At 36.2% G+C, this 13,889-nt stretch overlaps 1 protein-coding gene across 5 annotated transcripts; it reads right to left on the reverse strand.

Moving 5' to 3' along the window:
* Window positions 1-15: 15 nt before the first annotated feature.
* Window positions 16-13,627, reverse strand: LOC113499351 (GMP synthase [glutamine-hydrolyzing]). 5 transcript variants are annotated; one of them, XM_026879818.1, is made up of 16 exons: window positions 13,515-13,627; window positions 10,396-10,518; window positions 7,878-8,064; window positions 7,297-7,414; window positions 6,803-6,959; window positions 6,248-6,391; window positions 5,262-5,358; window positions 4,876-4,964; window positions 4,348-4,502; window positions 3,618-3,798; window positions 3,036-3,170; window positions 2,558-2,729; window positions 2,027-2,144; window positions 1,732-1,846; window positions 1,219-1,410; window positions 16-853 (listed from the first exon to the last, which is right to left on the reverse strand). In XM_026879818.1, exons 2-16 carry the CDS (start codon window positions 10,495-10,497, stop codon window positions 752-754), a joined length of 2,064 nt encoding a protein of 687 aa, XP_026735619.1. In that variant the 5' UTR covers window positions 10,498-10,518; window positions 13,515-13,627; the 3' UTR covers window positions 16-751. The 5 variants fall into 5 exon arrangements, with proteins under 5 accessions (XP_026735619.1, XP_026735638.1, XP_026735611.1 ...); XM_026879837.1 differs by lacking the exon at window positions 13,515-13,627 and adding an exon at window positions 13,283-13,452; XM_026879810.1 differs by lacking the exon at window positions 13,515-13,627 and adding an exon at window positions 13,093-13,128.
* Between the last annotated feature and the right edge of the window lie 262 nt (window positions 13,628-13,889).

Consider the following 13,889-nt stretch of genomic DNA (forward strand, 5'->3'; position numbering starts at 1 on the left):
AAATAAAATCCAATGTGAAAATAAAGCATAATATAATTTTTATTATGAAACTTCCAGTCAATAACACTGAACCATTCCATAAAACACAATGTGTCTTCGATTTCATACAAGATCCATTTATAACAATCTTGTCGCGCGGAATATTGGGCTTTTTTATAAATTTTTACACAGCCTTTGACAATAAATTACTACATGTTACAAAACTGATCAGTGGAGCTAACAATATAACATGTGACACCAATGTATTTACAAAATCTTCTTTATGACGGGCAGTGGCGCAACCGTTGAAACTTACAAATGATAAATTAAACCTCGATACAGTTAAAACACTAATAACAAAACAAAATCAACGTTTAGTTCAACCGAAAATCCGTATATAAAACCGCTAGTCATATTGAGCGTGCACTCATTAGCAACTATAGTTCAAAAAGTTAAAAATTAAGATTAGTCGTACAACACCGATCTCGTGGAGAGGCATTTTGTGAGAGAAACTTTACGAGCACGGAGTTGCAGAAATGCGTGTTCACGAGATCGATGTTGCACTATTTAGGCACTTGATTAATGATAGTACAAGTTTGTCTACCAGTAAGCCATTAACTATAACAATAGTGTTTATAAATCGAGTTCGTAGTTGCCTTCACTATGTTGCGTGGTGATGTCTTCCATCAAATAAAACAATAAGGTCGCGACCACTGCCCGTGGGTGCGTTCGTTCAGTAAAAAAATATATAAAAGAGTGTGGGGCGCGGCGATCATTCCCACTCGGTGGTGGCCGGCGGCTTCGGGGTCAGGTCGTACAACACGCGCGATATGCCCGGCACCGTCATCAGCTCCTTGCGCATTCTGTCTACGACCTGAAAAACAATATTTTTATTATGGCTACTGCATTTTTTAAATACAATAATAATTGCCGTAAAAATCTAAGGCTGGTTTTAAAGTATGTCGACCTTCTACGTCGGTGAGAATAATGTATTATCTTCCGTGAAACTTCAAGGAATACTTAACTTTAACTAGTAGTGAGTAGCTTTATCAGCGTGGACATGGTTAAAATCATCATAATTCAATGTTACTCTTGACCAGCCAAAGCAAAATAAAAAATATTACGTAATTATCAAAAGCTCGTGGTTTTTACCACATTTAAAAAGATTCGGAACAGAGACAAAACTCATCAGTCAGAAGTGTTTTAAAGGTAGTAAGTATAATGAGAGGCATGTCGTACGTCTTGCGGCATGGCGTCGGAGCCGGGCAGCGCGGCCACGCCCGTCATGAAGTCGGACGTGATGAAGGGGCGCAGCACCAGCGAGCGCTGGCAGGACGCCGCGCGCACCGCCGCGTCGCGGTCGAAGTGGATCGGGATCAAGACCACCGGCATCTGCGCGATGCGGCCCGCGCAGCCGCTCGACACTAGCACCTGCAGGTACGATAACATTTACTAAGTGTTCTAACAAACAAAACACCAATAGTCTTCCTCTTAGAATTAATTGTATTATAGCACTAATAGCCTTTTCAATAGCATTGTATAAGTTGTCAAATCTGCTGGTTGTAGGACATAATTCATGCCGCACGACTCACGTGTGACTATTTAAGTAGACTAAAATTCTTGCTTAATTGTAACAGAAAATATAAAAAACGATACAAAAATTATTCTTATACTTGCTCTAAAACTTCCTCATTGAATTCCAGGCAGACAAATTAAATGATTATTATCAAGATTCAAAACAAAGACAATTACCTGTGTAGCGAGATCATCGGCCTGACGTAATGTAGAGATGACTTGTTGTGTGAGGAAAGTCGGTGTGATGTCTGTTACTTGCTCCTTAATTATACCTCCGAAAGCGTAGCAAACCCTAAAGAAAGATAATGTTAGTTCAATAAATTTGTCGACAAAAAGTTTATACGAATAAACACACCCACTGTTTTAAACGTCTTAAGGCAACGTGTAATGAATATTTCATTTTACGATCGATCTTCAGTTAATTTATCGAATCAGTTAAACGATTCCATTCAAAGATGTTTTTGTAACATACCTGTTAACATTGTGGCATACTCGCGGTATAAGTTTGGCGAGGTAGTGCATGTCTTTCCAGTCCGGTGGATACCTCTCCGTCGATAATGCAACTGCGTAACTATACGTCCTGCCGTCACCTGGGAATACACGATTATACGTTACATTTAATTAAAAATAATAAAAACATTAAATTCCTTGAAACCCAAAATTTATACATAGAATAGAATAATTATGATCAGCTGGTAAAATGTAAATGTAACACAAGCAAATGATTTTATTTGCTTGCTGATGATGGTCGATTTAAAGTTGATAAGCTAAAACTGGGCAGTTTTGTATCATAAAAAAATCACGTTCACTGATCTCTAGTTAAAAAATCTATTTTTTTTTAAACGACTCCTGCACCTATGTAAAAAATTATATTACGGAGTTCAGGAACATACCAGTCAAATGCACAAAGAGCTAGACGCAACCAGATGTGTTTCTGTTTGCGAATATGCAAGAATAACGTTAGGAAACCCCTAGAAAGTCTGTGAAGGACAGCCAGGTGTACCTTGCACGCCGACAGTGCGCAGCGGCAGCAGCGTGGCGGCGACGGGCGACTTGGACGAGATGCGCTTGAGCTCGGCCTGCTCCGCCGGAGTGCTGGCGTTGGCCACGCGGCCCAGCAGCGCGTGAGACTTCACGCACATCGACGCGTACTCAACCATTATTTTCACTATGACCTGGTTAAAAAGGTTGCTCTTATACTGTATGCTTGTATTAAGGTAGTTTAAAAATCAAGTATGTTTTCTAAATACATCAGTCGCTTTATTATATGATTTTAGCTCACAAATGAAAATTTTAAGAGAAAAAATATGTTTTTCCCATGTCAATGTTTCCAAAATATGTTGTTGTTTTTTCTATGTGGTATGTGGCTCTACCTTTAGCATATAATCTATTATCAAAATTAGATGAACTTCATAAAACTCTTGTCTACAATAATTATGGCTTGAGATATTGTGTTATATTAGGTATACATAATGTAGTACCTGTGTCTCGGCGAAGTCCCTCTCGCAGTAGGCTTCCTCCTGGCAAAGTACCCTGACGGCCAGTCCGGGCCCCGGGAACGGCTGCCTCTCCACCAGCGCGGCCGGCAGACCTAGCTCCATGCCTAACGCTCGCACCTGCCACACAGATCATTGTTATTATTTACCATATAACTTACTCATTAAAACTAGAGAAAAGATGCTTTAAAATGCTGTGAATATTACTAACTACTTCACAAATGTCCTAACTATGGGTAATACAATTTTCGCTCTATAAAACCGTGTCTCGTCATATCTCTATAGCAAATTTGTTTATAATTTTTCAACCACACAAAAGTTATAAATTAAAAGAGTCCAAAGAGTCAAAACAGAGTTTAAAAGTGCCTCACTGAAGCAGACTCAACAAACTGTAACTTTTAAGGCTAAAAACCAAGGCACACAAATATAATGCTCTCATGTGTTGTTCATGTATTTAAACCCCTAACTTCGCGACATGACTTCTAAAAATAACCTAAAAAGGAATATCGACTCCAACGACATCAAATTTCTGCTCTTATTATCCAAAATACATAATTGATTTCCCACCTCATCCTTGTGGAAGTCCCTGAGCGGCTCGACGACGCGGCCCCGCTGGCGCAGCAGCCGCACGAGCTCGGTGTCGTTGTGGTGCGTCTTGATGGTGGCCGCGTTGTTGGAACACATCGACGACGCCGACTCGATCAGGTCGGGCCGCAGCGTGCCCTGGCCCAGTAGGACCTGGTCCTCTCTGGGAAGCGGATAGAAGATTAATAATCGACATTTAGACGCATCCATAAAAACAAAAATAGACTGTTGTTTAAGCTGAAAGTGCCAGATTTCCGAAATTACAGTTCATGGACTAATGTGCGTCGTGATTTATGCTAAGTATGTGAACTACGCTTTTTTGAAATACCCATTAGTGGCAGCAAAACCTTTTTTTTTTTGTTGTCTGTTGAATATTCACTCAATAACTTAAACCACACAATAATCATCCAATACTCTTGACACCCACTTCCTCGAGAGAGAAAGCGGGTAATGTCACTCTCACTGACAAAACCAAAACCGCCGTGCAACGTCTCCCGCATTCAGTCGGTGTAAGGCAACGTATAACTATTCATTATATACCCAAAAGGTCCCCCCTCCCGGATTAAAATTCGGGATGCTGGACCTAAAGCAGGAATAGTACCCTTAGACTAAGAGGCCGCATGTGGTAGCATCCACTGCCACGGACCAGTATATGAAATAACATAGAGTGTTGGCTCCTTTATCTACTACAGGCTATGTTGTCGGTACGTACTCGAGGCTGAGGTCCCGCACGGCCTGCTCGGCCACGCGGATGAACACGTCGCCGATGATCTTGCGCTTGTCCTCGGGCGCGCTGGCGTGGCACAGCAGCGGCGTGTGGCGCGCGCGCCCGCCCGCCTCGCGGACCACTGTGCTGCCCTGCCGGAACTACGGGGAGAGAACGATACGTACATTCTTTCATATGTTTGGCAGGGATACACGGACAGACAAGTGAGCTGCAGCCGTTGACGTTTCAAATTCGAACATGAAACGCGACACACAACAATTGCAAGTATCTCTATATGGTGACTGCTGCGGTTACCTTTAATTATGAAAGAAAAATTTAAACACTTTATCTTTTCTTTTTCGATACGAAACGAATCGCTTTACTACTGAAAAAACCAAAGTTTATTTTAATTTGAAGTGCAATAGGACGACTATTTAGATTCGTAACGTATTTGTTTCCAATTCACAATAAAAACGACCTAAAAAAATATACCCAATACTCCTAAATCAGTTTATAAAATCTTAATGTACACACCTGATGCCCTGCATTGACAACATGAAGACGAACACCGAGCTCCCTCAAACACCGCTCAACTTTGGCGCTCTCGTTTTTACGCATGAAACCTGAAAAACATTCAACATTTATTCACCTATGTAGATTGATTAATAAAAAATCTCTTGAACAAGTGCCAAGTTTACTATGAGCACTCCATTTGTAAGTCATGACATTGGCAATGAAGAGGTAACATTTGTTTTGCTAACTGAATGAGTTGTTTTGATTCGAACAGCTTGATTCTTTTTATATAAACATCGATTTATCCATCTGTAGTTCAGTTCAACATTCAAAGAGGTTCAATACAAATAGTTTTTTTTACTTGGGGATTTTTTTTACATTTTAGAATGTTATTTACGAATGCTTACCATTGTCAATGTGTAAGGCGATGACTTGGTCTTCGCGGAGAGCGTGTCTGAGTAGCGCCGCGCATACAGTTGAATCGACACCACCGCTAACTAACACCTGATAAAGAACCACATATTATGTAGTCAATCAATAATTCAAAAATTATAAAGTAAGGCAAAAGATCGACGGAGAAAATTTTGATAAATAAAAAATCTTGTACTAAGAGACATGATGATACAAACTATCGTTGAAATGCAATCGTTATACGTTTCCTGATACACAACACAACAAAGCAGTCGACAATGATGAGTCAACTTTTCATACATTTTATTCACTTTCAACATAAAATTGTCTAATAGTCTTTAGATAAATAGTAATCTTAAAGTTGAAAGCAATCAAACAACCCTGAACCCATGATTCGTCTTTTTATACATGTTTATTCTGTTTTAACGACCTTACTCTTCTCCTGAATATACAGGTTATACATGTTAATGTACGGTAATCAGCGAGTTCTCTGTTAGAAAAGCTTCATCGTACAGAGATGTTTATAGCAGTAGCGCGGTGTTGCTCTAGGGGAGGCGTATCAGAAAGCTGCCTAAGCATATGGACAGTCTTCTTTCTTTAATCCCCAAAGGACCTTTAACCTAAGTATGCATAGTTTCGTCTAACTAATTACGAAAATGAATCTTACTGGTTTGGTAATACAGTTTCAAATTTGTTTTATTAATTCTTCATATTAGGGAAATCAATATTAAGTGTTTAGTTTTCATCACATCCCTGGTGTTACATTTTTTTTTTACTAACACCGCTACTTATTCAAAATAAATACTATTGTGTTTAATGTAAAATTGTTCATGGACTTTTATTGTTTACCATACAATTAACAAAAGTAATTTCACAAGTATGAATAAATGAAAAATGATACAGTTCTCTTAGTAGACTCAACATAAATCTGTAGTCAAAATTTTTATACACATTACATAAAATAATTATAAAAAATACTTACAAGTACTTTGTTGTCACCAACAGTCTCTCTGATGTAGTGTATGCAGGCTTCGCGGCGTGAGCGCAACGTGAAGGTGCGCGACAGTCCCGCGATGTCGAACAGGAAGTTGGACAGCATCTGCTTGCCTTTTGGGGTTAGATCCACCTGGGGAACGTAAATTATGAATAAGAACCGTTAATATTGTAACTTAAGTGACAATTGAAATTATAAAAATATATAATTTAAATGAGACGAAACGCAAAATCATGTAAATTGGATTTCCATTTTACTGTTTTTGAATGTGATAACTGCTTAAAAAGATCTAATTATGCTGTGTCCTACAGTAACATCTTATGTTATATATCACTAAACCATTTTTTTGTTTGAGTTTGCTGATTCTACTCAGTTTCTTTTAACAGATACGTTAAAAGAAATGGAGTAGAACCAGGTCCAATAACTACGAATGTTTTTTTTCGTGTTTAGCGGCCTCTCCGCAGCGTCAGATCATGATTAAAGACTCCGATCGGGTTCGAACTAGTCGGATGCAGTTACATCATGTAATAAAGAATATGTCACCTCTGGGTGGAACTGTACGCCGTAGAGCCGCATCTGCTCGTTGTATATGGCGGCGATCAGGTGGTTGGAGGACTGCGCGCCGATGCGGAACCTCTCGCCCACCTTCTGCACGCTGTCGCCGTGAGTCAGGAGTACTGGCTGCAGCTTTTCTAGGCGGCTGTAGAAAAAAAATATATTATTTTTGTACAGTTTGGAAGACCACTGGTTATGTGGCTTAAAGTTGCTGGCAGTGACATTCTAATTTTTAGGTACCTTATGATTCATTTTACATTACATTTTAATGATAAAGACCTGCCGCCTTCTGGAAATCTACCTGACTTATTAAAGGAAAAGTAAATAAACAAACTAAATAAGTTAAATGTGTCATAGAAAACAATTAAGCTCTTTAGGATTGAACATAATAAACCAATCACGTCAAATCGTGCTTCTTTTTTTCCATTGAAGATAAAGTGTTTCGTTTTATTTCAATAATAATATTCCTCTCTCTAGCTTACTTGAACAGTGGGCATGTGGTTTCCACCTCGACCTCGTACTGGCCGTCCTCGCGCGCCTCCTTCCGGAGCACCGACCCACCGAACTCCTTGTTCAACATCTGCATACCGTAGCATATTCCTGACAAACAAATTTAAACCTTATGATCGATTGTTTAGATGATTTTTAGTTGATCATTTGCTCATCTCAAGATCTATAAATCTACCTTTACCATAAACTTCAGAGATAATATTATCTTATCTTACAAATAAAAAATCAGACTCTTGCATTAAGGAATATATACTTATGTCACAAACATACAAACCACAAACCCAGAACAAGCATCCATGGATTACACAAAAACTTATCCTAAGCGAGGATCGAACCCGCGACACGACGCGCACAGTGCTTTTGGCGTGGCGACCTGAACCACTCGGCTATCCGTGCAGTCAGATCAGTTATATATGAACAAAGAACTATGACTTAGATATTCCTTGGAAATGTTTTTCAGAGCGCGCTGGAGAGCGAACGGAGAGGGCTACGCTCATAGGCTAAGATGAGATGAGAATGTTTTTCAGTATGTATTTGTGTAATGAAAGCTTACCTAATACAGGCAGTCCGATCTTGAATATATCCGAGTCGTATCGCGGCGCGTCCTCAGCGTACACGGAGTTGGGTCCGCCGGAAATGACGATGGCGCGGTAGCCCGACTCCTTGAGGTGGTAGGCCGGCGTGTCCAGAGGCAAGATGTCCGACTCCACGCATAGCTCGCGGATGCGCCGGTCTATTACCTAAAAGTACAGTTAGTAAGTATTTTTTTCAATGATGTCTTAGTGATTTTATCAAATAATTGAAGAATGAAAAATTGCACCTTAGGTTTCAACCACAAGTGTAATTTTGCTGTGAGTCATTCTTGAATTCAACCTACAAAGACAACATAGCTAGTGTCTTTCCAGGTTCAAACGTTCGTTGTTAGACTCATGGTAGCAAAAATACTGTGGTCTGTCGATTTGACAACAGATTCACTATATCAGCTTCTTGGAAATCAAGGGATTTAAGTTGATTTACCAAATACATATAATAAATAAGTAAAAAATGACGTCTCCAGACTCAGTTGATTATATTAACTGATTATTTTATTAAGGTATTTAGAAATATATGTAGAGTTATAAACTTTTTTAAAGGTAAAAGACTATCCAACGTTCAATTTGGTTTCTAATTCTATAAGCGAACATAGTATCGGCCGAAAATGGCTAGAAATCCTTCAAGTGCTTGGCCTACTTAAAATACGGTGAGTATAACTTAATTTGGATTACACGAGGATATAAAGCTTATACGGCGCAATTCTGAGCAAAAACTGATTGAATTAATAAAATTTCCGCTCATTTTTTCGATATCGTGAACCGGAAACCGGCCCAATATGGTCAACTATTGAGAAACGTATTAGATAACAGCTAGTTATAATATTACAACATATTTCATTAGTTTACGAAACAGTCTTACATTTGATAAGGTAACTAATTTAGAATGGAGATTCAATATCATAAAATTGTTTATTAATACTGTTATTGCCAAACGAAGATGCCGAGTGACGTCACATTTTAATCACTTTGAAGAATAATTTTACTGTTTAACGAAACAGTTGAAAGACGGACTAACAACCGTAGTGTACGTAGCTAGGGATGAACAACGTTAGTTGAAGGAAGTTTTCTGTTCAGTAAGAGCTGGCTCTAAATATTTAACTGCAAATATAGCTTGGTCATCTAAAATAACAATACAACAAGTTACGGAATCTATAAAGGCATTTCAACATATGACCGCAAGTCGTTTACAAACCTAAAGAGCCATACTGGCCTTTCATTAGGGTTTAGTTGCATGTTTTGTGGCGGAAAAAACATAAATTGTTGACAAAAAATAACTATTATGTCTGCTGATAGTCGAGTTAATAAATAAAATTTAGCGAAAATTTTTTAGAGGGCATCTTATCAATTAATTTATGACGATCAGTTACGACATAGTTTAATCGAAAATTGATTAGTTGACACTGACCTTAAGATGGCCTTGATAAACTTTGCAAAATGATATTTGGGGGACAATAGGTGTATTGATCATTTTCAATTAGTAACAGTAGTTTTTTTTCAATTAAAATAGCTGTTTAAAAGTTCAGTGGCTGCTGAGGTCGATAACCAAGTGGAATTTATTTAATCTTCATGTCAAAATAAAAAAATAATATAGCTTAGTGGTTTCTTAGGTTTACGCGAATGTTAGACATTGAAATGAAACTACTTGGTCACGGGCAGACTGCAAAGGTTTCGAAACGTCGGGAACTAAAATCTAAAATTAAACCACGATAAAATCCGTAAAAGTAGTTTCATTTCAATAATATAGCTTCTTTTTTTTTGCACCCTGTCATTATTGCGTGAAAAGTGAACATACATTTCTCTAATTAAATAGGTCGTATATACAGGGTGTTTAAGTGTTTATACTAAGGCAGTCGTTTTATTGGCACCGAATGCAATATTTTCATGAACCCTCGCAGCGTGTGATGTCGTTGAACGCAAAATCGGTTCATTGTAGTGTCTGGCGCTTGCACCCGTCACTACGAGGTTCTCCCCATGTGTAAAATAGAGTAAACTTTATCGATATTTTCAATATTTGACGTACTACGAATCCTACTAATGTTACGAAAAAGTTTGTATATATTTGGATGTTTGTTATTATTTCTCACAAAAACCTCTGAACGTATTTAGACGAAACTTGGTCCATAGACTATTTATATCCTGGATTAGCACATAGGATAGTCTTATTCTCGATTTTATGTTACCATGGGGTTTTTTTTTAATTTGTAGCAGGCAGGTCCGCGGCCCGCGGGCAACTGCTAGATAAATATAATTATTATAAGTAGAATATTAAATTATATGTTGATTCTTTAATTTCGTTACTTTGAGGACTACAAAGGTTTCCGACAGTAATGTATTCTTATGCATTCTGAATGCATTTATCAAAAAAAAAAAACTATCTTATCCTGAGAATTGGTTCTTAATGGTTCGAGATTTTAACTTTACCCGAGTTTTTACCAAGTGTTTTTTTAATAGGTATTATTATAAACGTTTTAATGTTACCTTCCCATATTGAGATCCAGCGTCTAATATGGCGACCTTGTCACGTCCATGTGTAGACCCGTTGGTACTCCGGAACTGTCCATCTGCAGAGGCTGTGTGCATCTCGCCAACTCGCCAGCAGCACTAAACGATCATGAAAAAAAAACATTTTAATTCACATAATAATGTTATAGGCACTTGCGACAAACGATTTAGAAAAAACAAATGGAAGGTTATAGGAATTTTATGTCCTGTCATATCATGCTATAAAATACAATTGTATAATAAACTACTCTTTTTTATTGATAACTAGTTGACATGGGCACACTTGGTTGGACAAATCAATTTTTTTGTTTAATATTTCAAGAAAGTCATAACTAACGTGGCTGTTCGGTTAAGTCGATCTAGAGATTAGTGCCTCCAACTCCACAAACTTCTTTATAATATTAGAAGTATAGATTGAAATAAAAAATCAAGGCAGAAAAGTAAAATGAACGTTTACAATTGTCGCGTGCTAGAAAATTGCGGGTGATTACCGACAAACCTTTTTCGTAAAACTTATGAATATTACTGAGAACAGAAAACACTTAATTTATCTCATCGCTAACCTGAATAGCACAAGGCTAGAAATACGTAACGGATTAAATTTATAATTACACCTGCCCATGCTAAAATGCAAAGTGTTATAGGTTTTCAATGCAAATTCTGCTAAGTTTGTACGTGTAAATTGAATACATTAAATTAAAATGTTTTTTTTTTCTATAAAAACGAGGTTACAGCTTTGTAGTCAAATACGCCTTAACCAAAAAAAATCCTGGCCACATTTACTCCCATGAGGTCTAACCTCTAATTTTAACCTGAAGGTCATTGTATAGTAAAATTTATAGTAGCCGTGTTTACTAGCGTGTCAAACCATGTGTAGGTAAGTAAACAGTTAACACGGCTGTTTGCGCGCCAATTTATAAACTACGAATGTCTTATTCGGTACGAGTACGAATTGAAATGCCGCTCGTTAATTCAATATGGCTTACTATTGTGGCTTGTACTAATATAAGGTCTATACGTAAATTTTCAACATTCATAAGGATAATGAACTTTATACCTTTGTAATAAGTGCTGTCTTGTAGTCTGAAGGATTTATAAATTGTGGTTACATAGTGGTTTATTAACCCAATTTGTATATTGACTGAGAAATATAAGACATTGCATATTATTATCTTAAGTCCTATTACTTTTTATATAAGTGCAAGTCCTTGCAAAACAGGGAGCACAATTGTGAGAAATGGATCTGTTTTTAATTTTTTAAGTGTTGACATATTTTTGTGATAATTAAATTTAACTACTGTAACTATGAAGTCATAACTTTTGAATATCTAAACATTCATTATGCTAATCAATATTAAGTATAACTTTGAAAATGGTGTTACAAATTTAATAAGATTTCAATGACTTACAGCTATTGTTCTCAAGCCTGTGACAAATTTAAAAACAAATATTTCTTTCATAATCTTTGTTTTGAAGATTACAATTTGTAAAACAGCCTTTATGGTACTAAAACAAAATTACTTATAAATGATTCATTATTGATTACTGTGATGATTAAATTTATTTATATTATAGGCTAAGCTTGCTAAGCCTTGGCCAATCATGTACAGTGTGACTAATAAGGCAGGTAATGTGTTTATAATGATAACATAAAAGAAAGACTGTGTAAGACCTCTTTGTAAACTTTAAAAACAATAGATAATCAGATATGTTTAAAAACAAATAATTTTGGTGATATTAATCTTTACATCCAGTTTTTACTGATGCCACATGGTAACATTGGTATTATTGGAAGAAATACTACTTCATGATATTCACAAAACAAATACACATAATGACACTACCTTTAAAAAAAAGTTCCTAAATCCAAACATTACAGTGCAAAATGTCCACAGATATTTTTGCTAACTTCATTGTCACAGCACATGATTTTAAAGCGAATTTAAACAAAAGAACTTATTTATAGTTTCACTATTAACAATAAATATCATACTAAGAGTAAATTCTCTTGATATTAAAACCTCCTTGCACAAAAACTCTTGTGTTTTCATATGACTCTACGTTGTCAATGGTTATTTATAGAAAGCATTCCACATGAAGCGTAATTATTGTACACACAAACATTTTGTGATGCATGCATGTATAGTACTATTATTTACTTTATTACAGATGAATAAAGCTCACATGTGGCTCCGAATTTATGTTGACCTTAAATATTTACCTTGAAAATTATAAAAACATCTGAATAAATTTTGTATAAGAACCTTTTTGTTTAAAATATGGCTTTTTGACAAAATTTGTTCTGGTAAAAAAAAACGTTTTCTGTGTTCATCAAAATATTATTGATTTATATTATATTTTAAAACACATGTATCATAATAAAAAAACATTGAAAATATTTTAAATAGCTAAATAAAAAAAAACTTACCGAAAATTAAGAAGTGTGGTCCAGTGGACACAAATGTTCAAACTATTATATATTCTTACTGTTAAGGTTAACTAAATAAGGTTATCACAAAATTCTGATAAGAATTGACCACAACTAAATCACAACTTACTGATGTAATAACAATAAGCATTGTTTTTTAAACGGTCTAACAAGGACAAGAGCAGAAAGACACGTTGCGTAAATTAATAAATATTTTTTAAACAAAGAACAATACAAATACTCACTTTTCTGAGAATACAAAACATTTTAATACTTGAGCTTGTAATTTACACATGATTTTTAGAAACAAGATGATCCAAGATCGATTGATAACAGAAAAGATAAGGTTTAGATAAATATGAAGAATTTTGTTGAAATTCTACAGACTATCAGTCGCATACCGGGGACATCGCGCACATAATCAAACACACTTACCGCCGATATTTTGAACGCGTATTCAAGACTGCAAAACAAGGAGCTTATGCATAATAACCGCGTCCGATTAAATGTAAAACAGTACGTAATGCAATGAAAATGTTAAGTAAAACCGGGATTTGACATTAGGTTGTGGGTCATAACCGGAGGGACTGATCTCAGCAGCCATTTCTAATCCTTCAAATAACGTTCTAATCCATTAAAATTCTTTTTCATAGTTTTTCACACTTACCTAAAAGAAAATATTCGCTAATTCAGTAGAATATGTTCATGGGAAACACGAAAAAATGTGATTCTCCATTCAGCACTACGAATACAAAATTTTAGTACTGAAATTGGCTGTCAGGTGGCGCACCGGACATCATATTGTCAATGCATTCATGAGATTGTTTCATTTTATCTACTAACAGAGTTGTATCAATTTATTAAATCTTTTATACTACTTACTAATTTCTAATGAATCTTTAAAAAAAGGCTTAATTTTCATACGAGTATTTTACTTCACAAATAAATAAATAAATTGAGAATATCAGATAAAATAATTAAAACGAACGCACTTTTTATTTTGCTTGTCATCTTTTCCAACGTTTCTATTTAAGCATAAATA

The sequence above is a fragment of the Trichoplusia ni genome, chromosome 1 (genome assembly GCF_003590095.1).
Source record: "Trichoplusia ni isolate ovarian cell line Hi5 chromosome 1, tn1, whole genome shotgun sequence".
Lineage (NCBI taxonomy): Eukaryota > Metazoa > Arthropoda > Insecta > Lepidoptera > Noctuidae > Trichoplusia > Trichoplusia ni.